The sequence below is a fragment of the Excalfactoria chinensis genome, chromosome 1 (assembly GCF_039878825.1).
Source record: "Excalfactoria chinensis isolate bCotChi1 chromosome 1, bCotChi1.hap2, whole genome shotgun sequence".
In the NCBI taxonomy this organism is placed as follows: domain Eukaryota; kingdom Metazoa; phylum Chordata; class Aves; order Galliformes; family Phasianidae; genus Excalfactoria; species Excalfactoria chinensis.
In genome coordinates this window covers 75,164,865-75,192,365 of record NC_092825.1, presented here as the reverse complement: position 1 = coordinate 75,192,365, position 27,501 = coordinate 75,164,865, and the positions used below count along the sequence as shown (strand labels likewise).

Here is a 27,501-nt window from a genome sequence, read left to right as displayed (position 1 = left end):
TTGGAGGTTCATGATCCTTGAGGTCCTTTCCAACCTGGCCCATTCTATGATTCTTGTTTTATTTATCTTGAGAGCCCCACGCCTCTTTTCTTTTACACAGGGGAAAAGAACACAGGCTTTGAAGAACGTTTTCCTTTTTTTTTAATAAAATACTATCGTGTTCATATCTATACAAATAATTATTACAACTATTAAACAAAGTATTACATATAACAGTAGAAATCTCAGAGCTCTGAACGAGATCGTGGGTTGAGATATTTACACCTGGATACCACACATTTGTAAAAAGATGTCAAAATAAACACAACAAGATCTTATTTACAATTGCGAGACGATGTTCCTCCTCGTTCCTTATATTCTTCTACTGCAGATTTCCTTTCTCCATTACAAAATAAGAAGGGCTTTCTGCTGGGGCTGCATCCGAGTAATTTACAGCTGTATAAAACAGGAGCACAGCAGATAATTCTGGGCTGAATGTCAATAATTTACATTGGGGAGGGCAACAGCATCTCTGAATAATCTCCTGTGGCAAAATCCATCTCTGCTTTCCTTCTCACAGTGAGCAGGCAGGAACGTGGGGACGGCCCATTGCTGTCTTGTTTTGTGACTGCTGAAGCAACAAAGCAGATTGCAGACTTGAAACCTGCTTGTGAAAATGCAGTTTGATGAGAAAGCGGGAAATGCTGTTTGTAATATAAAGTTTGCTGCTAAGGGAAAGGGTCAGCGGCTTTAAAGAAGAATACGCTGTTCTCCAGAGATTCTCTTACAACTAAAGAATGGCTTTTGTGTAACCGAGTGAGGACTGTCAGCAAAGGGAAGATGGTTCTTGCTATCAGCATGACCAAACATTTCTGTAAGTCTTTCACCATTCACTGAATAATTCGCTATCAGTACACAACACGTGGAGGGAAAGTGTGGGTGCTTTAACTCTCAGCTGCACTGTAAGGACAGCAGAGGCGGCATGAGGCTGACAGTGCCATCCTCCACACACGTGTGCTCAGCTGTGGAGCTGCCAGCACTGCTGGACTGGGCAGAAGGGAAAAGGAGCAGAAGTAAATGCAGACTGGCTGATGAAAATGGATGGAACTGCTTACACCGCTCTATTCAAAAGCAAACGCACAAAAACCCCAACAACACAAATTTGATCATTACGGTATGAATAAATTCAATACAACTCTTTCTTTCCAAGACAAGGTGGGTTAGTATTGAAGTCATGAGCACTGAAGTTGTGTGGGAAGTAGGGCAAGCTCTCAATGCACCTGACTGCGTTTGGCCATCCAGAAGCAGAGGGCAGCTCAGGTTTGTGAGCAGGGCTGTGTGAGTACCTCTGAGTACAGTAAACAGATGGGAGTTGAGAGGTAACAAAATGATGCTTGCTTCTGCTCATATTGTCCTCGTTTTCTCAAGGGATTAATTGATTAATTTAATGACATTGAAATACATGCAGTTCATCCCTAGGCCGTTTGCTGTTGTTGGTTGAACACATTTAGGATGAGCTGGAGGCCATAGCTTCCCAGTGCTCATTGACTGCAGCAGTCCCACCCCAGAGGTAGTTCTGCACCACTCCCTTTCGCTACTTCTTTTGCTAAATGAGGCAGCATGGAACATTCTTCCCCTCTTCAAACACAAAGCAAACTGCTATGGAAGAGAAAATTCCACTCTCAGGATAATAAACTGCAATTAAATCTTTTCCAAACATATCTTTAAAAACGAGAGAACTTTAAATTGATGAGAAATTCTTGTTGGAATTACAGAGTTTTGCCAAAAGAAAATGTGATTTTACTAGTAGAACAAAGAGGAGGGTGTAATTAACTTACAGTGAAGAGGAAAACAGAAGCAATTTCAGAAGCAATTAAAACCCCACAGGAAGTACCTGACGTCTCACGTCTTTTAATGCAAAATGCCCATTCCATCAGCTGTTCATGAGCACCGACATATGAGAAACAATCTGGGGAAAACACAGCCACCCCAAACCGGGGCACCTGGCCAGGCTCAGCGAAGACAAGCTTCAACTGCAAACGATGCCATGAGACAGACTACATCCTAGAGTCAATTTTTCTTTCTTTTAATTAATTGATTTAAACGCCAGTCAGCAATGATAATAGAATGGGGAATAAATAATAGAATTTGGATGCCTTTATGTGAATCTCTTGCAGCTAAGTCTTCCTACATTTTCTTTTATCCCAAACAAATGCCATGGAGAACACTTCTTTTAGTATCTTTTATGGCATATAAAAAGACTCCCATTGGCCTGTGGTTGAACTTCAGCAGGAATTGTCCTATTCAGTTGGGGCAATGAAGTGGTCTCCATTCTGGTCTTGGTTGTTTCCACAAGAAATCCAGAGAGGCATGGTGATTACATAGGAGCCACCACACCCCATAAAAGCAACGCAAGGTATAAATCCTCTGGAGGAGAATGGTCACGTGGTAATGAATTTTGAGCCATGCGCTACAAAACTGTGCAGTTCCTGCAAAATCACACAGTCTTTGCATCACTGACACGACTGTATGGTAACTGCCTGCGCTACAGCTATCCTATGAGTACAATTGCTTTTTGGTCATCTTTGTAAACAGAAAAGGAGAATATAAAACTTACAGCCTGTTCAAAACTTGATTGACAGCATACATAAAAAAAGAAATACAAAAAGCCAACACTTCCAACATGTTCTGATGTGAATACTCAGGATCGCATTTACCTTAATACAACACCAGTGAAATTTATAGTGAAACCAATCTGAAGGAATAAATATACCCATGCAAGCTTATAGGCTCCCTGCAGCTCTGACAAACAACCCAAAGTGCTGGAGCCTTCCCAGAATAGGAAACCAGTGCAAGTAACAATGAGTGAGGAGTAAGAATGGCTCTTGTACGTTCCTCTGTGCAGAAGACCACACAACACACGATGCAACCACTGGTTCTATCCTCCACAATCATTCATAACCCCTGGAGCCATTCAGCATTAAGGTACTCCTCACTCTCCCTTATGGCACCCCATTTGGGATTTACAGCATCAAGGAGACCAACGTGGCTGCCCAAGAGTCTGACCAGACAAAACTCAGAGCCACAGTTTGTTCAGAGCAAAGGACTGCTGGTCATTGCTAATGCAACTGCAATCACTGCTGTTTGGAGGCAAGTGAAGAAAAGTAGGCTTGCTTTGAAATGAAATAAATATCCCATCAAATATTTGCACCATACACAAAAAAAAACCACCCTGAAGCACCACTTACATTTAGTGTCCCAAAGAGATGGTGATATCCCATTTGAAACAGAACCATTTTAATTGGCGTTGTGAGAAAACACCAAACCCCACGTTACAAGAATGGGGACGTGATCAGATAACTACAGACAGCCCAATTCTGTTTTATGCTAAAGCTTCTTTACTTCCATGAAGCAGTATATAAAAAGGACTTGGCAAAAATGGGCCCTCAACATTCCAGCTATGAAAAAACTTCCAGCTACCTCTTTGGGGCTCCTATTCTTCAACATGAGTATTATGAGAATTGAATATGAGCCAGCAGTGCGCCCAGGTGACCAAGAAGGACAGCGGCATCCTGGATTATATCAGGAACGGTGTGGTGAGCAGGACTAGGGGAGTCATCCTGCCCCTGTCCTCGGCCCTGGTGAAGCCTCATCTCGAGTACTGTGTTCAGCTTTGGGCATCTCAGTACAGAAAGGACACTGAGGTGCTGGAGCAGGTCCAAAGAAGGGCAACAAGGCCTGTGAAGAAGAGGCTTGGAGGATCTGTCCTATGAGGAGCGACTGAAGGAACTGGGGCTGTTTAGTCTGGGGATGAGGAGGCTGAGAAGAGACCTTATTGCTCTCTTCCAATATCTGAGAGGTTCTTACAGTGAGAGTGGGGTTGGTATCTTCTCACTGGTGACAGGTGACAGGACAAGGGAAAAAGGCCTCAAGTTGTACCAGGAGAGGTTTAGGCTGAATATCAGGAAAAACTTCTTTACAGAAATGGTTGTTAAGCACTGGAATAGGCTCCCCGGGGAGGTGGTTGAGTCACCATCCCTGGATGTGTTTAAAAGCCATTTGGATGTGGTGCTCAGGGACATGATTTAGCAGAGGGTTGTTAGAGTTAGGGTAGTAGGGTTAGATTGTGGTTGGACTCGATGATCTTTAAAGTCTTTTCCAACCTGAGCTGTTCTATGATTCTATGATTCAAGATGAAGGAGCATCCTCCTTTCTGCCCTTCAGGAAACCAAAATAAAACAATCACTGAAAACAACAACAACAATAGCAGCAACAAACCAGGGAACCTGCCCCTGCCCCATCTCACACAAGAGCAGGGACACTGAGAATTACGCTGCCAGAGGTCCCAGGAGTGCTAGCATGATGCAGAGATACCAAAGTTTTTGGAGCTTACACACCCTTGCAGCTGTGCCAGCTGGGTACAGAAGGATTGCTTACAAGAAAACTGTTATTTGGAGAATATAATCTGGAATGGTATTTCCAATAACTTAAATTAGAAGACATATTTCTGTCTAAAAAAAATCATACCATGGAGCCATTAAATAAATAAAAATTAGCTATTTCTTCCCTTTCCTTCAAAAGAAATGGGATCAAAATCTGTGAAAGCATGCTGGGGTCTCAGCTAGTACACACACTCGTTCTGTCCCTCACACACACAGAAAGTCCCCCTTCCTTGTGATGCTCACTTCACATCCTCCTGGCATACAACTTTTCAGTCCTGACACATTCACATTCTCCCTTCACCCACAACCACGTGGGTTTAGACAAAAGGTGCATTCAAGTGCAAAGTACTGATATTATATTAGCTCCCAAAGCTGCCAGCAACAGTAAGCAGACACCATGCCCACAATCCCCATGGATTCTGTGGGATGCCATGGGCTCAGTGCTGCTCCTGTGTGCTGACCATTACAACAGGGGGCTGTCACTCACAGAAACCAGTAAGCTGGTGGCTGAGCATGGGCCAAAGAAAAGGGGGGAAAAAAAAAGAAAAAGAAGACATTAAGAAGGTGCTAAACAAGGTACAAAACCACCCTGAGGTAACTTGCAGCATATGAGCAATGAAATGGCAACAAACGGGACTGCTGTCCCCATGGTACTCCAGTAGGAGTACTGAGTTACATTAAAATGTTGGCCAAGTTCAGCAGCAACAGATGCCATCATTAAACAAGATCCAAACAAATTCTTCAAAATAGAAATTCATGCGTTAAGGAAATTTCAATTTTCTGAAACAGTATTTTTAATTTCTGGCCACGGAAACTCATGGCAATTTTTGCCAGGTCAAGTCAGCCTTAAGTCAAGTGGATGCAACAAGCTTCAAACAGACAAAAGCTGCACAACAAATGCCTTTATCAATCAACACCATATTAGCGGAGACTTGTCTTGTTATGAGGCTCCCAAAATATTTTACAAAGGAAAAAGAAAAACCTAAGCCACTTGAAGTTCACCTTTAGTTTCAGGTAAACACGTCATAAATAAAATGAAACCTGTAGCACTTGTTTTCCCGTGTCCTGTTTGGATATTCCCACCTCTTTCTTTACATCCAAGTGCTACTGAGAGTGGCAATCAGACATCAGGCTTGATTGTTGTAAAATCAACAATCATTATTTGCACAGCTCTAAAGTTGCATTCTTACTGTTTACTTGCAAGTAAGCATTGCTATAGGCACTGGTACTTTAAAGTTAGTAAGGTGGATAGAGAGTGTGTATATAAATACGGAAGGTACCCATATACATACATTTAGGCAAATAAACAGTGATGCTATGACTGGTCTCTTCAGGGATGCCGGTAAGATCCATTTTCTTTTTCTTAAATATATAAACAACTCATCAGACTGAAAGTCAGTGTGCCAGTCTTCATACAGCTGAACTGCAGTCATGACCTAGAATATGGCTTATATTGTGGGCGGGTCGGTTTGAGGGCTGCTTGGAAGAATCGGAAGCAGATGTGTTTGCAATGGAAAGCAAAGGCGACATTGCTGAACCATCTGGAGGAAGAGCAGTGGCTATTTCTGGAAACAAAGACGTCAAGTTAAAATTGGATAAGTGTGACGTATTGGTCATGTGCATTGGTGGCATATCTGGAAGCAAAGGAAAACTTGGCTGAGCAAAACCAACAGGCCGGGGAGGAGACAAGATAGATCCAAATCGATTGTTCAAACCTCCACTACTCGGCTTCTCTGTGGTCGGATTAGGAAACATTTGGTTGGGAAAGTAAGGGATAGAAATGTCATTGGAAAGAGTGGGGTGGGCAGGAGAGTAAGGCGGGTAGAAGGATGGCAGCGTGTTTTGGGGATCGACGGGGATTAGGGCTGGTGTTCGAGTGGCGCTGGGTTGAGTAACAGGGGGAATGAAGGACGTGTTGGCATTTATGGGTGGATTCATGCCACCCTCTGGGATAAAAGGGAATCCAAAGTTCTGAGAAAGAGTATGTTGGTCAGAGGCTGCATTGTCGTTGGACACTTGAGGGCCATCAGACATGAAGCGGACAATGCTTCCTCTCTTTTCTATAGCAGACTGCTGGCGCCCAAGGATCATACTGCTGCTGGTAGACAGGGGCAGGTGGGGAAGACTAGGGTCAAAGACATTCCCGTGTCTTTGATTTCCAGATCGATTCCTTTCAGGCTGCCGTATTTTAGAGCCGTTGTTATCTTGTAGAGGATGCCTCGAGCGCTGAGTAACTGAAGAATTTGGCTGACGAACAGAAGGCTGCCCTTGTTCGCCATTTCCATGAGAAACTGCAGGGTGAGGGTGAGTTGGCCTCACAACCCCATGCATGTTGCTGGAGACAGGTGTATTCATGTGGCTCTTTGTTCCATGACTGTCTGTCATCCTCATGGGATTGGACTTCTGTACTGAAATGTTTGGGCTTGTATTTCGACCTTGAATATCTCCCGAGGAAGATGAAGTTGAGAAGGGAATAGTTAAAGAGCTGTTCCTGGTGTTAATTGTACTGATAGACATGTCACAGCTTTCCCTGTTCTGACCATCGCCATCTCTCCGGATGTGGACACTCTCCCGTGCTGGGGGACAGCTGTACTCAATGGTGGAGGATGCACCGCACTGCGTATTCCTTGGATGTTCTGGGATCGATCGCTGGCTTCCACTGACTTGATCTCCAAGGTTAGGGGCAAGTAAACTCTGCATAAAACTCTGGTGGCACGTGTTTTCATTTTCCCTTGATGGAAGGGAATTTCCTGTTGGAATACCTTGTACTGGCTGGTAAGGCAGTCTCTTTTGTCTTTCTATGGGTGGCCCAGTATTCTGACCTATTCGAAAAGCTTGTGATTGCATGCCCCTGAGGGATGACACAGAATTACCAATTTCACTGTTTCTTGAGGCCTGCACATCGAAATTGCCTGCAGGTTGTTGGTTGGGTCCTGCTGGCTTAAATGTCTGGCAATCAGAAAGCCGTTGTACATCTGAGCCAACCGTATGATCAATGGCTATCCGGCCCTGCATATTGTGAATAACCAACCCTTTGTTTCTAGAAGCATCAATGTAGCTTCTCATTTCAAGCTGGTCAGAAACTCTAGGGCCTTGAAGAGAAATTCCGATTCTCTGCTCTGAATTAGAGGGTGTCTTCCCAATAAGTGCCTCAGCAGAGTAGCTGGAAACTCTGTTTCTCTCCTGCCTATGAGGGGTGCAGGTCATGTCTGACGGCCTGGTTACAATACTTGCCTGGGATACCATTTGCGGCTCTAAGCCCCTGGAGGTCATCAGCCTCTGCATGGGATTGTGCCCTGATACGTGCTCAGAAGTTGAACCCTGCTGCCTGCTGCTAACATCTTGCTGCTGTTGATGCATAATGTCCTGATTTATATGGCTCTGAGGGTGGTTATGATGGTTTCTGCTTGTTGTGGGATTTTCACAATTCTTTTCAGGCTGGGAAGCTCCAAAGTGCTGCTGCATCTGCTGCTGCATTTGCTGGTGGTGAGGATGAGGCTGACCACCTTTCTGCCGTGTCTGATCACTTCCATGGTGTTTCTGCTGTAAAGAAAGTTGTGGGGCCTGCGTTCCCTGGATGAGATTTCGTTTCTTTTGCATTTGCACTTCCTGCTGTATTGTTCGCTGCTGATGGACACCATGGGGTTGAGAGTGGACTGAGTTTTCCCCATGAGTGACATGGTGCTGCAGCTGATACAAGTGGTGCCTTTCTCTTAATTGTCCAGCCTGCTGCTGCTTCAAATAGGGATGATTGTTGTGAAGGTGAGATATGCCTTGAGCAGGAACATGCTGAATTGGCTGCAAATGCTGCCCTGCTGTACCTGGTTGCTCTGAAATTGATGGCTGAGAGTTGCACTGAACTTCAGTTTGTCTCAAAGCTGGCGTTACAAAGTTGCTGTTTGATGGGAATAGCCTGCTGAGGCCATCTGTGTGCCCCTGACTGCTCAAGGATGCCACTGAATTTGATGAATTAGAAGGCATTTGACTGACCAGCATCTGTGTTTGATCAGCAATACTCTCTGGTGTTCGATTCATCAGTGCCATCCCTTCAAGCCTTAGAGGTGCTGTCTGACACTGCTTCTGTCTCTTTGCTGTAGAAAGCAAAAGGTCGTCCTGAACAGCCCGCTTGGCAGAATCTTTGCGACCTTCCTGATTTTGCTGCTTTAAGCGTGATTCCTGCAGCTGAGGAGCTTGCATGGAGTTTGCCCTAATAGCATTCAGTTGTTCCTGAGCATACTCACTCATCATAGCTGGTCTTGGAGATGGGTTGACATATGAACTAGATGGAAGAGATAGACCCACAGTTGCAGGAATGCTTGGTGGCTCTGGAGGCTGAGGTAAACTTGAGCAACTCACGAGGGGATGGACAATGCGGCTCTGGTGTATCAGGTTATTCACACTTAAACTGGTTATGCTCGTTGACTGGGAAGCTGAAATCTGCAAGGAAGAGTTGGAGGTTTCCACACCTCCTACAGAACAGCTTGGTTTTTCAACTTGTCTATCAACATTTGTTTGTACCGTATCCTGAGCACTGAATTTGTTTGATGCTGTTTCTAATGGCCCTGCATTGCTTTCTTTCACTGGTACAGGTTTAAAAGTCTGCTGCTCTCTCTCCAGAGTCACAGCCTCAGTTGACTTAGATATGGCATCCCTCATGTTAACTTGCATTCCTCCTCCACTTTTCTCAAGGCTTTCCTGGTCAAAAATAGCTCTTGCTGCAAGAGCAACGATGTCGGGTTGTTCTGAAAATGTGCAGTTGTTGCATGTACTGGTTGATGTGTTGCTAGTAACATCTTCTCTGGTGGTATCTGGTAACATCGAAGCCACAGAGAAGCCTCGGCTGCTACCAGAACTGGTTGACATCGGGGAGTCTGCCTGCCTGCTGGCGATGAGGGCAGCACTAACTACTTCCTGATCAGAAACACAGGTGTGATGCTGGGAGAGTGCATCGCCTTCTGTGTTCATTAACAAGAGTTCCTGCTTCTCAGGCAAATCGACATTTGATTCCACTGATTTAGAGTTTTCCATGGGAAAATTAGAATGCTCCCCTTGAACAGCAAAAGAAGAGTTTTTTTCCACAACTGTTCTTTCTTTCGTAAGATCAGATAGCATGTTGGTCAGACCTTGCCCTTCCAACAAGTCCACATCTTGCATGGCAACTGAAGAACTCTGTGGAACACTGCAGGATTCTGAAGTTGTTCCTGCAGTGGAAGTCTGGCCTGCCGTGCTACTTTCCACTGCAGATGCCCCAGAAACCTGAGAACTTGTCCCACGTGCTTCAGTTTGAGAGGATGTTAAGGTGCCAGGGGGCTCACAGCGGGAGGAAGACTCTGATGATGCTGAGCTGGTCAGTGGGTTGCTCTGAGGCTGATGCACTGGCAGGAGAGGAGCAGCATCCCTTGCAGTTGGTGGGACCAGTGCCAACCGTTCGGACACTGCAAGTTGCACCGACGAGGGGGCCGGCAGCTCTGCCAAAGCTGTCTCTGGTGCAGGGCAGGATCCCACTGCTTGCTCTGAGCACTCAGCTTCTTTGGAAGGAGAAATACTTGCGCCACTCACCTGCAACGTGGCTAAAGCTTGTGACGTCACTGGAATATTCTCAGGCAACCCCTCACCCTTTGAATTCTTTGCCACAGCTTCTACAGGAACACTGTCTGCCTTACCTGCATCTTTACAAGGAATTGCTGGACAGGAAACTTCAATGTTGGCAGCTAGGTGCTTTTTTGTACTCTGTTTTTTGTTTGTCCTTTTTGATTTTGTATTAGACAGAAAACCAGCAGCAGCTTTTTTGGGGGAAACATTTGTTGAATTAGATGCACTAGTTAATACTGAACCCTCCAGAGGCACTGAGGGTAGCACCGAAGCTGGCAATGACACACAGTTAACTGTGGTGATTTGGTTATGGACAGTTGTGGGATTGGTGGGGTGGCTGAGAGATAAATGTAAGCAGCTTTGTCCAGCCATTTGTGATATGCTCTGATTGAGGTTAGCTAAAGCACCAAATGTATTGAGAGCAACATTGGTATTTGGATCTTCGCTGGTGGTGGGTTGAATAATTTGCATAGGGGCTTGATTTGAAGCTCCGGATGAAGACATCACAGGTTGCAATGCAAAAAGCTGCCCATTTAATGAGATTGTTTGGGGATGCTGTTGATTTGACATTGTAACTGAAAATGTTTGTGTAGAGCTAGAAGATGGCAAAGAAGATGGCCTTGGTAATATATGGACAAGGTGTTTTCCACCAAAGGTCTGTGGAAGATGGGCATTTTGTACAGAGCTGCTGGAGTTTGCAACTGCCACAGGCCCATTCACAGGAACTCTGACAGAAGCAGAAGGCTGGGCAGAGAGCAGAGGAAGAGGATTCTGACTAGCAGCTTGAATAATTACAATTTGTTGACTGACATTTTGGCCAGGAACTTCTGCTCTCACAATTGGAGGACACGGAGCAGTGTTTGGAGGCTGGAGAATGATGACATTCTGGTTCGCTGGTGCTCCTGTCACAGCTGACGCAACTGGTTGAGCCATTTGAATTACCTGCATAGTTGAATTTAATGGAAGGATACTTCCTGCAGCCTGAGTTTTAACCTGTGGTTGGCTGATTAATGGCTGCATAGGTAGGGATGGGCAAGAGGGCAAAGTAACTACAATCTGTTCAGCTGCCTGCCCATCTATAGGCAGAGAAGTATTCAAGCTAATGCTCGTCGTCAAAGGCCTGCTGTGAGCAGCAGATACAGTACTAGCCCCATTAACTGGCTCACTTAGCAGCGCAGTCATTATACTGGATGGTGTTTGGCTTAGTGGCTGGACAGTATTTCCTGCTAGCTGCAAAGTTGTCCATGTGGTCTGTGTGTTTCCAGCTGAAGGCATCCGTGTAAGGCTACTCATATTTTTCAAGTCTGAAGGAACAACACCTGTAGAGCCTGAAAAAGACCAGCAGTTCTCTAGGGGACTGGCAGGCAGAGTGCTTATTACCGTTACAGCCTTCATTCCTTCTGCAGCAGAAGTCACAGGCATGTCAGCACTACTTATTAAGTTTGTACTTTTGAGAACATTTACAGAGGGAAAACTGTCTGCAGCAGACAGTCTCACAGATGGCACAACAGCTGTGCCAGTAGTTGAAATTACAGAGCTTTCCTGAAATTCGTTCCTAGAATTAGGTGGTTTTGAGCTGGTTGCATTCATATGTTGAACTTTCTCAGCTTCCACACAGGCACTGGAAGGAAGGCTGATTCCCTGCATGACTGTTTTCTTTGTTGACTTCGAGCCACCTTCATCATTGTTACTTTTGGGGAGACTTTGACCATTCTGCAGTGCATTATCTGAAGAACCCTGTAGGCCCTGTTCTGTTCCGGATTGAGAAGCATTCTGTGAGCTAGCAGTAGCATGCACACCTTGCTCATTCTCTGGGATGGAAAGTTCAAGAGTGTTTCCTGCTGGTACCACCTGAGTGGGTGCCAGTGGAGAAACTGTACTCTGAGACCGTGGTTTGTTTTCCGCAGGGTAAATACCAGAAATTGTCACAGGAGTCACTAGGTTGCAAGTTCTCTGGACCGGAACAACATTGGCTGTTTGCTTTTGTAAATTATGACCAACATTAAACGTTATTCCCTGGACAGATGCTCCCTGGTTATTTCCATTGGGTTGACTCCCATTTGAATAGACAATAATGTTCTTTTGAACTTGATCGCTAGGAATAACAACTGAGACCTTTGCATTTTTGAGATTCCCCTTCCAGTGGATCGTAGGATCATCATACAGGCAAATATCATTGGCTTTCAGTAGTTCAATGTATCTCCCATTTTCCTTTTGGAGTTCATCCAGTTGTTTCCGCAGCTTTTTAATCTCTTCAGCTAGAAAACAGAACAACACATGACACGAGCATCAGTGCAAATACTAAGTAACACTTCCAAGTGGTTTGGAGAATAAGTTATATGTAATACTGAAATAGGCTATTAATACTGTATGCTTTCTTCAATAACATAACAACATAAATGAAGACTATCCTGATAAACCTTTCTACTGGGCAGGAAGGTAATAAACCCCCACAAACTACTCCACTCCCAGTATTCAGATATGTCTAATTAATTAGCTAAAAACATATAAAAATAAATCACATGAAACTAAACACTAATCAACTTCTTTAATTAATGAATGAAAAGCAAATATCTTAATTGATATTGATGTAATCTATAACCTTGTGGTTTTCCAGTTTCACTGCATATAAAAATGACATGCAAAACTAAATAGAATGCATCTATGTGAAGCCACAAAACCCAACAGTGGAATTGGAGAGAGTTCATCTAATAGAAAAATCACCTAGGATTTTCAAAACCAATCACATCAACAACATAAACTATTTAAGAGCATTCCACTCTTTGTGGAGAAATAGAAATCACAAACTAAAACATTAGCTCTGAGATTATTTCTGTCATATCTCCACCACTGCATGTGTATACCTCTGTTAGAGTAGAATTTAAACAAGGCATTGTATTTTTATAAGGTAGGTTGAAGAAAGACCCATCTTTCCAATGAAGAAAATCGAATCCTGAATTTTATCAGAATTTTTTCAGCATATTGCAGTATAAAAAAATAACGATGGAATCTACTAGATGATCCTGCATTACCTGTGTGATCTTATATCACTTCAAATCTCATAGCTAGAACATGCACTTGGGCATTTTCTTTGTTTCTTTTTTGAGTTTATTCTAAAGCAGATTTCTTTTTGCATGCATATATCTTAGGATTCCTTAAATCTGTTGATGCAGGGAATCCCTGGCTTTGTTCTTATTACTAACAAACATGCAGTAGAAAGGAGTGATAAATTCTAGAGCTTCCAGTGGAATCTGTACTTACCTTGTTCATTGTTCCCTCCATTTAACAGAAGTTCATCATTCTGTCTTTTCATTTCTGTTATGTACTTAAAGGCCTGATCCAGAATCATGTTCTTGCTCTTTAAAGGAAAACCAAACACATGAAATTAGAAACAAATCTCACCATTATTGGATCTATCAATGATAGATCTGATAGATCTTGCACTCAATCCAAGAGTCTTCATTTTAAACAAGTGCTGAACAGAAAGCTTTTTTTTGAACATTTTTTGTTGTTTTGTCTTTTCACCTCACACGAGAATACTATCTTTCCTTACTTTTAATATCTGATTTTCAGACTTGCTTTCATTATGCCAAAGATTAGAGAAATAAACACGCATGCATGTTTAATGAGAACTATGTGGGAAAGTTGTGAATGGACAAGCAGACATCACCAAGATGATTAGATGGCTATGGACAAATGTTTCTCCTCAGAAACACTGCACATGTGAACAGAGGAGAAAGTCGCATGACCAACTCATACTGTTCATTCCTTCAGCAGTCATATATAACACCTCCAGACATGAAGCTCAAAAATCTGCATGAATATATTAGCATGGCTTTGTATTTCTAAAAAGAAATTCTGTTATAAATACTTTTTAAGATCCTACTAATAACTAGTAAAATTTCAAGCATGTTAATTCAAATACTCTTGTCTACTATAGACAAGGAAACACAAACATTTTACAGTGAACACTTACCTGTTTAAGTGCTGGAGAGCAGGGAATGAGTTCTCCAATTCTGTTTATCCCAGCATTAATCTTTTTCTTTCGATGCCTCTCCACTAAGCAAAAATAACATGCACTATGTCATCTAGTTAGGCAAGTCAACACAACAAGACAACTACTACCAATGTAAGGGCTCATAAACACATTATTTCCCGAGTTACCGGAAACACGAATAATATAGTAGGATAAAAAATCTCCTCTGAAGTAAACTTCAGTTACTGAATTAACACTCAGTGAAATTAACAGCTGTAACGTAAGAAGCAATAACTTTAAAAGGTGAGAATTTTCAGGATGCCTTTATGGAAAAGCAGAGCTATCATATTTCTAGCTGGTTCAAGCTATATAGGCTATTATTTACTCATTTTTATGCTGAAAGCTCTAACTGTTGTGGAAGATCTTATTATGACTGGAACTAAAAGAATATTTTAATGAACAATATTGCCAGTGAATTACCTATTTTGAACAAAGTCAGATGCTGAAATGTCTTGGAATTCTGAATAAAGTTCTGTCATGGCACTGTCAAGATTCAAATCAATGTGTCATTCATTGTGACTTTTGTTTTGTGCAGCAGGGCTGCTTTTGGTACATGGAGAAAAACAGTAACCCACAGACTGAGCATATTTTCTACAAGCAAAACGATGCTTTACTTCCATCATGCTCCTCTAAAGAGGATATAGTTATTTATTTTAAATAGTTTTGTTTCAGTAGTCTCTCACTTCAATTTACATTTCTCTAACAAGTGCAGTAATTTTTGCATTTCAGGACAGGAAGGCAGTGTTCCCAGAGACAGGCCTAGATACATTAAGTACTATTCTAACACAGCAAAATAAAGTCTCTTCTGCATGAAATTTATGAGGATAAAAGCACACCAAAACCAACCAAACAACCATCCCAAACCCCCAAGCATTGTTTAAAGTCTCCACTTAGATCAGTGAATCCAGCATGAGAACAATGCATACATCTCATTTAAAGTATCCCCCCAAGGTACCTGCTCTGATCTGGGGACTATGTAATTTGCCGGGCCTAAGGCACAGGCAATGTGTGAACATCTTTGGACTCCTCCCTGGGTCTAGCATGACTTCAACAAAAGGCAATGCTCATTTACAGCAAATGAAGAACAGAATTGTTAAAGAAATAAAAACTAAGCAAAATAGTTACTCTGAACTAAAGCTGCATTCCATATTGTCATTTATAGGCAAGGCAGAGGTTCGTGTACATCTTTTAAAGAAGTCCTGCAGCCTATCTATCTTCTAAAACAATGTAATTGCTCTGAAGAGTCTGTAACTTTTACATCACTTTATCTGACTAAATCACGCGAGTTTAAAAACTCATCACTGATGCCAGTTTCACCAGTGTTCCTAGTGGTCAGTCACATAAGAGCATCTGTACAAACATTAAAATACGTCATCCTTGGGGTTTATTTTTTAAATATCTTACTGTTGCTAATACATGAAGATACCACAGTGGTTGTGAAGCACTATTCCTTTGTGTTGATAGTATCTTCCACTCAGTTTGTCCAGACATTAATGACTAAGCAAGCAACAGGGCTGGAGGGAGCTTGTCCCCACATCCTGCAAAGATCAGCCCATTAGAGGAAGACTTTCAAAGCTATCAGCAAGTGAAACAGGAACCAAGAATTAGAATGAGTCCAGCCATCTTAAAATTAACTTGTTAAGATTATTTCCCAACACTTCCTAGTCTTTAGGAAATTGGCCACATCCTGGACACGTGGAAACTACTGGGTATTTTTTTTTCTCCAGTTCAGGTTGCAGAGAACACACATTTGCACTGTTCAATGGGGAACTAGACTCAAGAGTTTAGTATGCTGTATCTATGTAGATAAACAAGGCCAAAACCTTCAAACACTTCTGAAGCCTGACAGTTCTGCTGACAGTTATCAAATGATGTTAAAAGTAAGAGAGAAAAGGCTGCATACTGCACAAGGGATATAAGTTCCACAGCATACAGATGATACACAGATTTGCTGGGTGCAAAGGGAGCGATTTGTGCATAGGTATTCTAAGCAGGACCACAGAGAGATGTCTGGTAGGATATAGTTTTTTCTTTAATGTTAGAAACTATTATAGAGGGACCTTCTCCAGGCAAAATAAGTTATTGAAGAATCTGTGCTTTTTCATAGAAGAAACAACAAAAATAATTTTCCCACCTGCATTATGTGTCTCCCGATTTTTCTTTCTGTTAAGGATAAAGAGAAAACAGTGATGTGAAACAGAAGGAAAAAAAAACCAACAACTGCACACAAACAATTTTATTTTATTATTTCAATTACAGCTAGAAATATTAAACAATACACACCACTCCAAACAAGAATCATAGAATCACAAAATTACAAGATCATCTAGTCCAACCGTCCTCCCTTTACCATACCTACTAACCCCTAGTAAATACAGGCTTCACTCTAACCTAAGTAGTGGTGCAGCCACAAGCATCTGAGTAGTCCATGTGATAAGGAATCTCTTTTGCCTTGGTGGTCAAGGTAGATATATCCTTGACCTAAATTTAGCATGGATAGAAGAGAGAAGGGGAGTTTTACAGCCATAGTTCCCAGACTTTTACATCAATCCTGGTCAATCCTCAGAACTTCTTAATAACCTTATTAATAAATTTATAACTAGAAATATTGTCATTGCAGTACGACCACAGACTACAGAACTGCAAAAATCATTTTTTCACAGAAACTCACCGATGTTGCTTCTTAGTAGGGGTGTCATTCTCTGTCATCTCTGGCATGGTTTCAGAGAAGAGAACCTGAAGAAAATCACAGAAAGAATTAACAACTGCAATCTTCTGGATTCTTTGCACATGACATCATTTTGCCTTTGACAGCAAGGAGATGGCCTTTTTGTCACCAGACAGAACACCAATCTGAAAGAAAACTCCTTAAAATGAACTGAGCATTAAGAAGCAGGCATGCTTTATTGTGGCACTGGGTGCACAAGGGATAACCTCACTTAGCAGGCACACTCAGCACAACACGTCTTCAACTTACATACACTTTGAAGTTGAATAAGCACTAATGATTCACTGCTACAAACTATTTGGTACAAACGGATTGGATGCCAGTTGGCATGTTTTGTTTGGCTATAGATTTGACTGTCTATGTTTAGTTGTTATTCTTTAATTCCCTATGTATGTGTTGCCTCAGTTCCTTGTGGCTTACCACCATGATTACTTCAGTAAATTTTGCAAAATATTGTGAAAGACATGGCAAGACACATTACAAAGTATACTGTAAGACAATCCAAGACATATAGAAATATATACTGCAACACGTTGGTACAATCATTACATTACTACAATGTGTGCAGAAGTCCATCACCTATCTGTAGATAGGCTGGTCATGTGACCATTACAAATGAAGTACACTGGCACTGATGCCTTCTGAACCTCTTCTGTCTATGAAGAACTGGTTTCCATTTCCTCGGGTTAAAAAAACAATTATAACCTCAACTATTGTAAGAAAGGAAAAAGGAAAAATAGAACGTTATTTATTTATTTATCAGTGGGAGGAGGTGCAGCCAAACTCTCCAGTCAATGGGTTTCTTCCAAGGGATGCTGTTCCCTGCCAGATGCCACCACATTGGGTACCAGCCTCCCTAACTGTCACATGTAAACAGTGAAATAAACAATGAAGTTTGCATTTCATATGCTTCAGTTCTGCTGGGATTCACAGCCCACTTCCTGCAGAAGCAACAGGGTGTTCAAGTGCAATTAATATCATTTTAATTTTGCTTTACTGTGGGATTACTCCAAGCCAGAGTTTATTGATGCTCATACAATTCAAACAACGTTTCAAAACAGTTCTGTAGGGGTGGTAAGAATAAACAAGACCATACCCATTATCTAAATGAGGAGTTGGTTTATTTCAAGCTCCAGTTTCCTCCACAAAAAGAAGCAGTTATGTGTATTAAATAGCTCTTATTTACAACACTTGAGCACCTACTTTGAAGTTGTAACTTAAGAAAGATGAGGAACTGAATATTTTTTTCCTATTCTTATTCTGTAATAACACAGCACATAAACACAAAGAATGGCCTGGGTTGAAAAGGACCACAAAGACCACATAGTTTCAACCCCCCTGCTATATGCAGGGTCACCATGGACCAGACAAGGTTGCCTAGAGCCACATCCCTTGAATGCCTCCAGGGGTGGGGTGAACACCTTTATATTTTATTTGATAAACCTCAAAACAGAGCAGGTACCAGTAGGGAGGTGGTGCCTGAAAGAGTTCCTGAACACACAGGTCTGAAAATTTTAAATAGCTGCCCAGGTAGAAACTTCTGTGGCCTGCTGAATAATGTTTACCCTCTTTTTTTCCCAAGCAGCCATTGCCCCACCAGTGCTTCATTTGTTTCTCTTTACTTTGGACCAAGTGAAAATTTCAGGAGAGATTCATTTTCTGATTTGCTGCAGCAGAAGAAAAGCATTTGCTTATAATCTTAGGGGCAAATACATTTTAACTCACTCATGCAATACACTCACTCAACTCAGCTGAATATAGTCTGCAGAAATAATGATGCAAATCCCTAATTCTTCAGACACATCGAGGATGCAATTGGCCATTTATGGTTATTTATTCTCAAGTTTTGTGTAGCTTATGGCTCTCACAATGTTAGTTTGAAATACCAGTTTTAGTTTAAACGCAACGTCATCCCCAGAAATTACATTCTCTGTCTTCTGGAGATTTAAGTTTAACGTAATTTAATCAGTGCTATGGTTTTACAGTTCTTATTAGTTTCACACACTTTCAGTCATGATTTATGGATGGCATAGGTAACTTCTACACAAATGCTATCTTTTCCTATAAGATACAGACCTCTTTATTCAACTTACTGTTGGAACGCTCTACTCCAGTCTTGATGTATGTTTTACTACAAGGCTAGCTTCAACCAGAGACTTAATTCATGCTTCTAATCACAAGCAAGGCACCCTTGAGACAAAAATCATCACTGCCTTTGCTTTATCCCCCCCTTGAGACGCCACTATTGTCATTTTGCAGTTAGCTAACAAAATGATAGCAGGAAACAAAACTTGAAGTTTTACCTTTGCAGTTGTTACCAACATACCAACTAATTTTGCTTATAAAAGTAACCTGTTAAAACTACTGGATACGAAAATTGAGGGAGAAAAAGTCCTACTCAAAGCAGTGAAAATCCATTTGGTATTTTTTAGTTTTGCTTCTGAGGAATCCAATGTTTTTTTGTTACTACACTGTGTCTACTCATCCTCCCACTAGGCCCAGTGATGAAACTAAACAAAATCCCTCAAAGACATGGCATTCCCAGATGGTCATAAAAATTGAGTGTGGGGCAGAGAAGAATGGGTAAGGTCGGCACTGACAGAGAAGGTGAGTGAATGGATGTTCCTCTATGATCAGCACGTGCATGCTGGCTGAACAGTTCAGGTCAGCCAGACCACCACACGTACTCTTTATTTATTTAATTATTTATGAAATCTAGGAAGGGATTTTTATTAAATCTAGGAGGGATTGAAAGGCAGGCAAGAGTTATCTTGACTTTTCACAGAATACACGTTCTCAATCCATACCAGCTGATTGCTTCCTATGGCAACTAGGTTACCTCTTGAGCTTCTGCAAGAATTAGTGACAGAGAACCAATACCAACAAATTACAGCATGCTATTCAACCCACTTAATTTTTTAAAGTGTCTGACAACAACAACAACAGATGGGGATAAAAGCTTCACTGCTTTTACAATTTCTTACTCCTTTTGTTTGAACTATCTAACCTCAAAGACTATTTTTCCTCCCACTGACTTAAAGCAATTAAGTTTCACTAAGGCTATTATAAAAGATCATGTAACAGAACTGGAAAGCAAGCTTTCTCCCTCTCCCTCTCTCTCTCTCTCTCTCTAATTTTTTTAACAATACTGTGGGAAGAAGCAGGCTTATCATGCAAGTGATGTGCCACCAAATTCATTTTTGCTTACAAATTTCATAATAATAAAGTCACGGTTGCTTGTGACTTCTGAAGAAGTTCTTAGCTTATTTTTCATTACTCTTGCTCTGGCATTGCTGTCCCTTTACTCCTCCAAGTGTAGTACCTCATTCACTTAAACCTCAGAGGAGGCACAGACAAGAATATCACTTTACTGAATAAAGCCCCGTACCTGCTGCTGATGTTCTGAAAGCTGCTTCAGGAGAGGCATCTCTGGACCTCTGCACCCAGCTGTGAGCTGCTACCACCTCCACCCACTCTGGATGATCAAAGGATGATGGACAGACCAAAGTGACATGCGGTGCGCTAGCAAAGAAAATGCCAACACAAACCGTCCCCCATGATCCAGGGGAAACTGTTATATGGAAAAAGGTATTTGAGGGTAACGAGCAACAATTACACAATTGGTACACAAGCTAAAAATCACAGAGACTGAAGATGTCACCCTAAGGAAGGTCTTCAGCCATTTTAGACCAAAATAAGGGGACTAGAATTCTTATTTGGGAAATCAGGGGAAAAAAACCACCACAACAAAAAAGACCATGGAAATTCTCAGGACACCGTGCTCCATAGACACTTGGTTAAGATTTATGAGTCACCATGTACCAATTTCACAAAGGAAGCAAGAAAGAAGGAAGCATTTAAGCTGCATTGCAGTGCTCATTTCCATGGTTTTCAGCAATCCACTGTTCACTCCAAAACGGAAGATTAGTTTCAAACTGAAGACACATCTAATTATGTCACACTTGACAAAGCCATCCGAGACTCTGCTTTGGTAGGTAAGGCTGAATGGGTGCCAAGCGGCTTGCGGACAGCTTCTTTCTGTGACAGCACATCTTCCTGCAGTAGACAACAGAAGTGTCCTGTACAGGCTGTAAGCACATTTCTACTTCCATGTAACAGTATCTAGTGGTGAGCCAACTCTTTCTGGCAGCATGCTGCCTAAAGAACAAGTGATTTCTTCCTGAAAAAGCCATAACGTAAGTCTTCATGGTCTCTGACTCCTGGAACCCAGATAATTATTTATAATTGAGGATGCCTTACACAGAAAAGCTCTGCCTGAAACACCAAAGACTGGTGGAATAAATTAGAAGTTCCAGAGCCAGCAACAGCTAACCTAATTCTGCTTTATAATATGCCCTTATATCTAAATGAAATCGCTATTCAAAGATCACTACTTAGTAACCAGGTTTCATGTTCAATGAAAAATCCAAACAAACATTCTGGCTAAGACTCAATTCATTTTTAGGTTTTGATCTAAGCTTTTAGCTGCTGTGCAACCACAAATGATCCTCACGAAGTCTGTTTATAAAACTGTGTGAGATCTTAAGGAAGTATCAAATTAGCCATAAGAGTGTTCTCATACAGCCATACTGGACATGCAAGCACTTTAACAAGTAGTAGAAAATGCCCAAGAACAGAAATGCACAGGAGAGTTTATGTAAACTTTTTTTATACATCTTTTCAGGTAAGTCATTAACTCCAAAGGATCACACAGCAAAGTTCTTAATATTTTGTAGGTTAAGGTCTGAGAAATAAGACACAAACTAAGAATTTAACATGTGATCTTAAGACTCATATAGTTGTGCTTCCTGTCTCAACTACAAAGCTCCCTTACAACACACAGAAGAAATCCATCATCAGATTTGGTTACTGTGATCTTTCTGTGTAAAGGTTCTTCCCAATGAATCTTAAGGGCAAAAGTAGGCAAAGTACAGTGAAACAGTACTTCTGCTGCTGTCTGAAAGCACTTCCAAAGCACTTATTAAGGCAACCTACTGCCGCGCCCTTCAGGAAAGGTCAGCACAGTATTCCTGAAATGGTGCTTTCACTATTATCAGCCACAATAAGCTTTAAAAACAAATGCCACTACCCTATACCTGACAAAAATGAACAAGACCCCCACAGTTTTGCAGTGCACTTTTCATTGCAGGCTCCTAGCAAAAGGCGTTAGTAGATGGAAGAGGGCTATTTCTCTCCTTTACTCTTCACAGGTTTTTTCTAGATAAAGCGGGCCTAACTCCTAGTTTCAGAAATAAGAGGCTCACCTTATGATCTGGATGTCTGACAGACAGTTTTGCATCTTACTGGCACGGATAAAGCTGCAAATTATTTTGGTTTGATTTAACAGAAGTCAATTAAAGATACCTGGGAATAGGTGTGAAACACAGACACTTTCTTAACAACCACATCTTAAAGAAGAAATTTAAAATCACAATCAGTATATGCTATATATCAGAATCATAGAATGACCTGGGTTGAAAAGGACCACAAAGACCACGTAGTTTCAACCCCCCTGCTACGTGTAGGGTCACCAACCACCAGACCAGGCTGCCCAGAGCCACATCCAGCCTGGCCTTGAATGCCTCCAGGGATGGGGCGTCCACAACCTCCTTGGGCAACCTGTTCCAGTGCGTCACCACCTTCAGTGTGAAAAACTCCCTCCTAATCTCTAACCTAAACCTCCTCTGTCTCAGTTTAAAACCATTCCCCCTTGTCCTATCACTATCCACCCATGTAAACAGCTGCTTCCCTTCCTGTTTATAAAATGGCACAAGATCCAAATCCATAGGAAACCTGAAGAACAACAAAGAGACCGATATCATGATTATGCAAGTCTTAGGTCATTAGAAAAGCCTTCTCTAAAAATGCTTTACCTCCACCTGCTTTCTCTATATTGGTCTGAAATCACATTGTAGTTGCCACCTGAGACTGATTTGGCAACAATATGTTGAAAGGAAACCAAAAGATGGAGATCTCTATTGTGTTCTTCAGCAAGGGATAGCTTGAATATATTAGTTTACCCACATTTAAGAGTATAGGCTCATACCTCTTTTAAGTTATGCATGCTTCTGAGAGTTTATGTGTGCTTCTGAAGTCACTTAAGAGTATTACAGAGAGATGTAGCCAATGCAGAGATATGAAAGACAACTAATAGTTCAAGCCTGGTATGTAGCAACAAAAAAATGTAGCTTTTCTTAATTATTTTCATCATCAGCTGGATACTGGCAGAGTTCATGACTTACACTGCAACACGCTAAACTAGTGAGCTAAGTTTCCTTAGTTAATAAACTGTCCTTACAGCAATAGGAAGATGTGCAGGGAGGCCCTAACTACTCCAGAATTACACGATATTGCCTCTCCCCACCTTCACAGGCAGTGCTTAGACTTCTCAAATGGCCCCACAAGTCTCTGAATTTAGAACAAGTGAGACTTATGTAGAAGAAGCAAGCATTTACACTGTGTGTACATAATATTTAAACACGATCTCTTAAGTATTAAAGATCCTCCTATACAATCAAACAAGAAACATGATTTAAAACTGATTTAATTCTAACCTAAGACTTCAGTTTCTAGCTAACTTCACTGAAGAGTGAAGCAGCTCAGTATTCAACTACACCAAAGAGTGAGAGCTGGCATGAAATAACCGTCCTACCACAAGGCAACCACTTCTTACAGACTACAGATGCAGCATGCATCCCAAACTGCCAACATTTGTTTCGCTTTACACTACAGATAAAGTTGAGCTCTCCTTTTCCCATACCTTCATGCTGACTTAATAGCGCCAGCAGCCTAGTAAAGAACAAGATTTTCAACTATCTTCCATGCCACTGACTTCCAGATCACAGGACCCGAGAAGTCTGTGCTCAGACTTCTGAGCTAGCAAACCCAAACTTGGAACTCTCCATCCTCACTAGGGATGGCCCACAAAGAACTGACATTGATATGAGTACCAGCAAGACTGAGGTGTGCATTTAGGTGGAATTGATCTCCTTTTGGTCAAGTAAACAGACAAAAGTACAAGTACAGGCAACAGGGCGGCAAAAGCAATTGTTAAAGGGAAGCAGGGAACATTTTTGAGTCTGCTGCTTTCTTTTCTGCATCACAATGGCATACAGCTTGGCTGATGTAACAGATGCTATCAAGTGTCACAGTTGCTGAAGTAGCCCATTCATCTCAGAAGGTTAATGCCACAACACTTCATACAGGAAACAAACTCCGGTTACACAAGATCTGTCCATCCTGTGCACACCACAGATCCCTTTTGTGCTCACTCAGAGCATGACAACAGTTCTACGCTTGCAAAGTTGCAACAAAGCACGCTTTAGATACACAAAACACACATATAAAAGCTGGAATTTCATTATAACCAGCAAGTTAGGCTACCATTAGATAGGTGTGGCAATGCACAGTGTTTCTTAACCAGGGAGTTACGATCTCTGCATGTTTTATTGCAGTCAGGCAAAAAGGAACCTTCTGTTCAAGCTGAGGTGTTCTCACTCAACTTTCCAGAATCATGTTATGACCAGTGCCCTTCAGAATAGGAAAAGGTGTTCCCAAGGGACTGAACTTGAATACAAGAGTCACAAATAGGACAGAGATGAAAAACGCCAGCACAGGAAACAAGTTACAAAGTGACTGCAAGTGAGCAGTCCTTAAAGCTGGAGACGAGCAGAATGCATCTTCAAAAGCCTGAGAGCTGTAACTCAATGAATTATGGGTCTATCAGAAACATTAACGTTGTCAGATGCCATTCCTATACACATGCTGTACAACCACTTTCATAAGAACACCTTGTGTGTACACACAGCCAGGCACATTTCCACTGCCATTCTGAAATTCACGGGCAGCGCTCAGTATTATATTACTTAATGGAATCATAGAATGGCTTGTGCTGGAAGGGACCCCAAGGATCCTTGAGTTCCAATCCCCTGCCACAGGCAGGGCCACCAACCTCTACAGTTAATACTAGACCAGGTTGCCCAGCCTGGCCTTGAACACCTCCAGGGTCAGGGCATCCACAGCCCCTCCAGGCAGCCTAGAGCAGAGTCTCAGCTGAAAGGCTGTGCTGCAATACTTCCTATCCTTCTAAGTGGTGCAGTGGGTATGTTTACAAGTTAACTATTATATGCATTTACAATTTAAGATGCAAACAGCCTTATTAAAATAAATATCCTCTTAATTGAGGCTCCCTTCACACCAAATACAACTTCTACCTCCCCACAGGCATGTGTCATTTACAGTTATTCTTAAGTGCACCTCGGATCCAAACAGTTATTATAAAAACACGAACACTAGTATACAAAAGTAAACTGTCAGCTGGTTATTGTCAAATCCAGCACGTCCTTGCTCTCATCCTCCATATGTATTTGTTGGTTACCTCTACCCAGTTTGGTACCAAACTTAAATCCACACACTATTTAATTTACCTAAAAACTGGCTGTGCCTGGTTACAATGCCACATACCCCATGCCAACCTGCTTTGCAAAGCAGAAGTGCATTTTGAACAGAGCTCTATTCCAAATCCTTCTGTGGACCACTTTGTTCCATACCTGGAAGCCTGAGGTGTTCTTATGATTTCAGCACACTGACAAAAAATTAACAAACGTGCAACACATAACAGAAGCTCTTTAATTCCTCTCTTTAGTGAATTCGGGAGCCCTTCTACATTCATCCAAGAGGCAAGATGAGAAAGCTGGAGCAACTTGGCCAGTAGTGTCAGCAGAACACCGACACTGCATTTTTGACACCTGGTTCACGTTCTCTTTTGGATTTCAAACTAAAGCTAACTCTCAGCTACTGCCTCCGCAATGCACACAGCAGGGACAAGCCAGCCACATATCACAATGCCATATAGGTGACAGTCAGTTCAGTCCAGCCCTGCTCAGCTCCTAGGCATACAGACTGCTTGGAACAAAAGGAACCGAAGCAGCAAAGCTACCACCTGGCACCCACAGCCTAATTCCCACCTCATGGCTATCAGACTCCTCCAGGCTTCACCACCCTTTCTCCTTCCACTCTCTTCAAATCTTCTCTAAGGGGCTCATATCCAAACAGTTCATCTCATGTGGCTGATGTTATTTTAGACACATCTTCAAACCATGCTTGGAACACAATCATTTTCTAAGTTTAGTTCCCATAAACTGACGAGCACTTCATCCCAAAGTGTACTTACGGGTCACTACTACTGCATTAATTGAAAGACAGAATTAAGCCTCTAACACCTCGTAATAACAATAACCATTCACCCATAATTTATTCCTTCCTGTTTGTCCGACTACTGCACGCAACTCACATGTGACAAATAGCACTCTGCAGCTTCTTAAGGAGACATATAAGATAATCAACGTAACTAAGACTGCCCCAATGAGCTGTACATGGAGGGAAATAAAGCTGAAGTCGTGCTTTCAAAGCAAGCCTTTACATCACCTGACTTCTGAATCCTTAATGCGCAACAATCAGTTATCTTTGGTTAACGTTTTCAATAGCTGTGTGTCTGGCTGCATTTAACAGAAATCCAGGATGTTATGTGAAAGATAAATATAAGGCAAAAAACAAAAGAGGAGATTCTCTGCATGGTTGTGAGCAGTGACACAACATTCCCTCACATCTCTTTTTCTTCTTACTTTCTTCTCTTCCTTACCAACAGCCCTGCAGGAGCGGCACTGTGAGCTGTGGCTGCACCCAGCTGTGCACGTGCAGTACTGTCGCAGGTGCTGTCAGAGGAAGCTGCCTTCTAGGTGCCCCACGCTCAATGTGGCCCCAGCTCCTGAGCTTCTGTATTTGCAAGGTGATGGTTTCCATAGAATAAGGGCTTCAATCTCCATTACTGTCCAATTTCCATTAAGTTCGCCAATGAGCTAACATGACATGGGGGAAAAGGAATGGATGGAGAATGTCCCCGAGCTTTCTTTCCTTAGGAAATCAATCTGGAAACACACCCAACAGGAAAATTTTAGTTAGCGAGGCAGAAGAAAAGCTGTGAAGAGGGAGGTGGACTTTTGCATCGCACTGTGAAGCCAGCACACTTCGAGCCCGAGCTCTCCCACAACACAAGCACAAACAAGATGCATGACACGCTCCCTGGATGACACCGCAGACACGTTGCAGGTGTCAGATATCACAAGTGACAGACAGCGCCTGCTTCTCCCTGTCTCCGAAGTTACAACTTCCTGAGCGCCGGATGACGGCTCAGCACCTCGGACCTCCAGGACCTCCCAGCAACGACCCCTATTTCGGCAGTGCCGATACCTGCACGTTTCCCCCGCCTCGGCCGGCAGCGGCCCACCGCCGTCTCACCCCCTCCTCACATCGCAGCGATGCCGGCCCATCAGACAAAGGGGCTGCGGTCGCCCCCTACGTCCCGGGGCGCCCCGAAGGCGGAGGGCGGCGTGAGGCCGACGGGACGCAGCCGGCCCGGCCGGACGCGGATCCCGAGTGGGCTCGCAGCCCCGCCGTCGCCATGGCGACGGGCCCAAGCGCGGCGCGCGCCCTCGGCCAACCGCCGCCTCCCTCACGGGCAACGGTCGGCGAAGGGGGAGGGGCGGCCACCGGCGGCACCCTCAGCCCCGACCCGCTCTCCTTCGCCCTTCCCCGAGCACCGCCCCCCCCTTCCGCGGCCCGCACTCACGGGGGGACTGGGCGGGCTGGGCGGCGGCGCCCCCACGGCGGGGACCATCCTCCGGGCGGCCGCCCAGTGCCAGCGCGCCGCCGCTGCCTCCGCTCTC

At 42.8% G+C, this 27,501-nt stretch overlaps 1 protein-coding gene across 1 annotated transcript; it reads right to left on the bottom strand.

Annotated features, from left to right (window-relative positions):
• Nucleotides 1–149: 149 nt before the first annotated feature.
• On the bottom strand, nucleotides 150–27,501 carry USF3 (upstream transcription factor family member 3). Its single transcript, XM_072355859.1, has 6 exons — nucleotides 27,405–27,501; nucleotides 16,721–16,785; nucleotides 16,184–16,212; nucleotides 13,990–14,072; nucleotides 13,275–13,371; nucleotides 150–12,271 (listed from the first exon to the last, which is right to left on the bottom strand). The coding sequence occupies exons 1-6, from the start codon at nucleotides 27,450–27,452 to the stop codon at nucleotides 5,832–5,834; spliced, it is 6,762 nt and encodes a 2,253-aa protein (XP_072211960.1). The 5' UTR covers nucleotides 27,453–27,501; the 3' UTR covers nucleotides 150–5,831.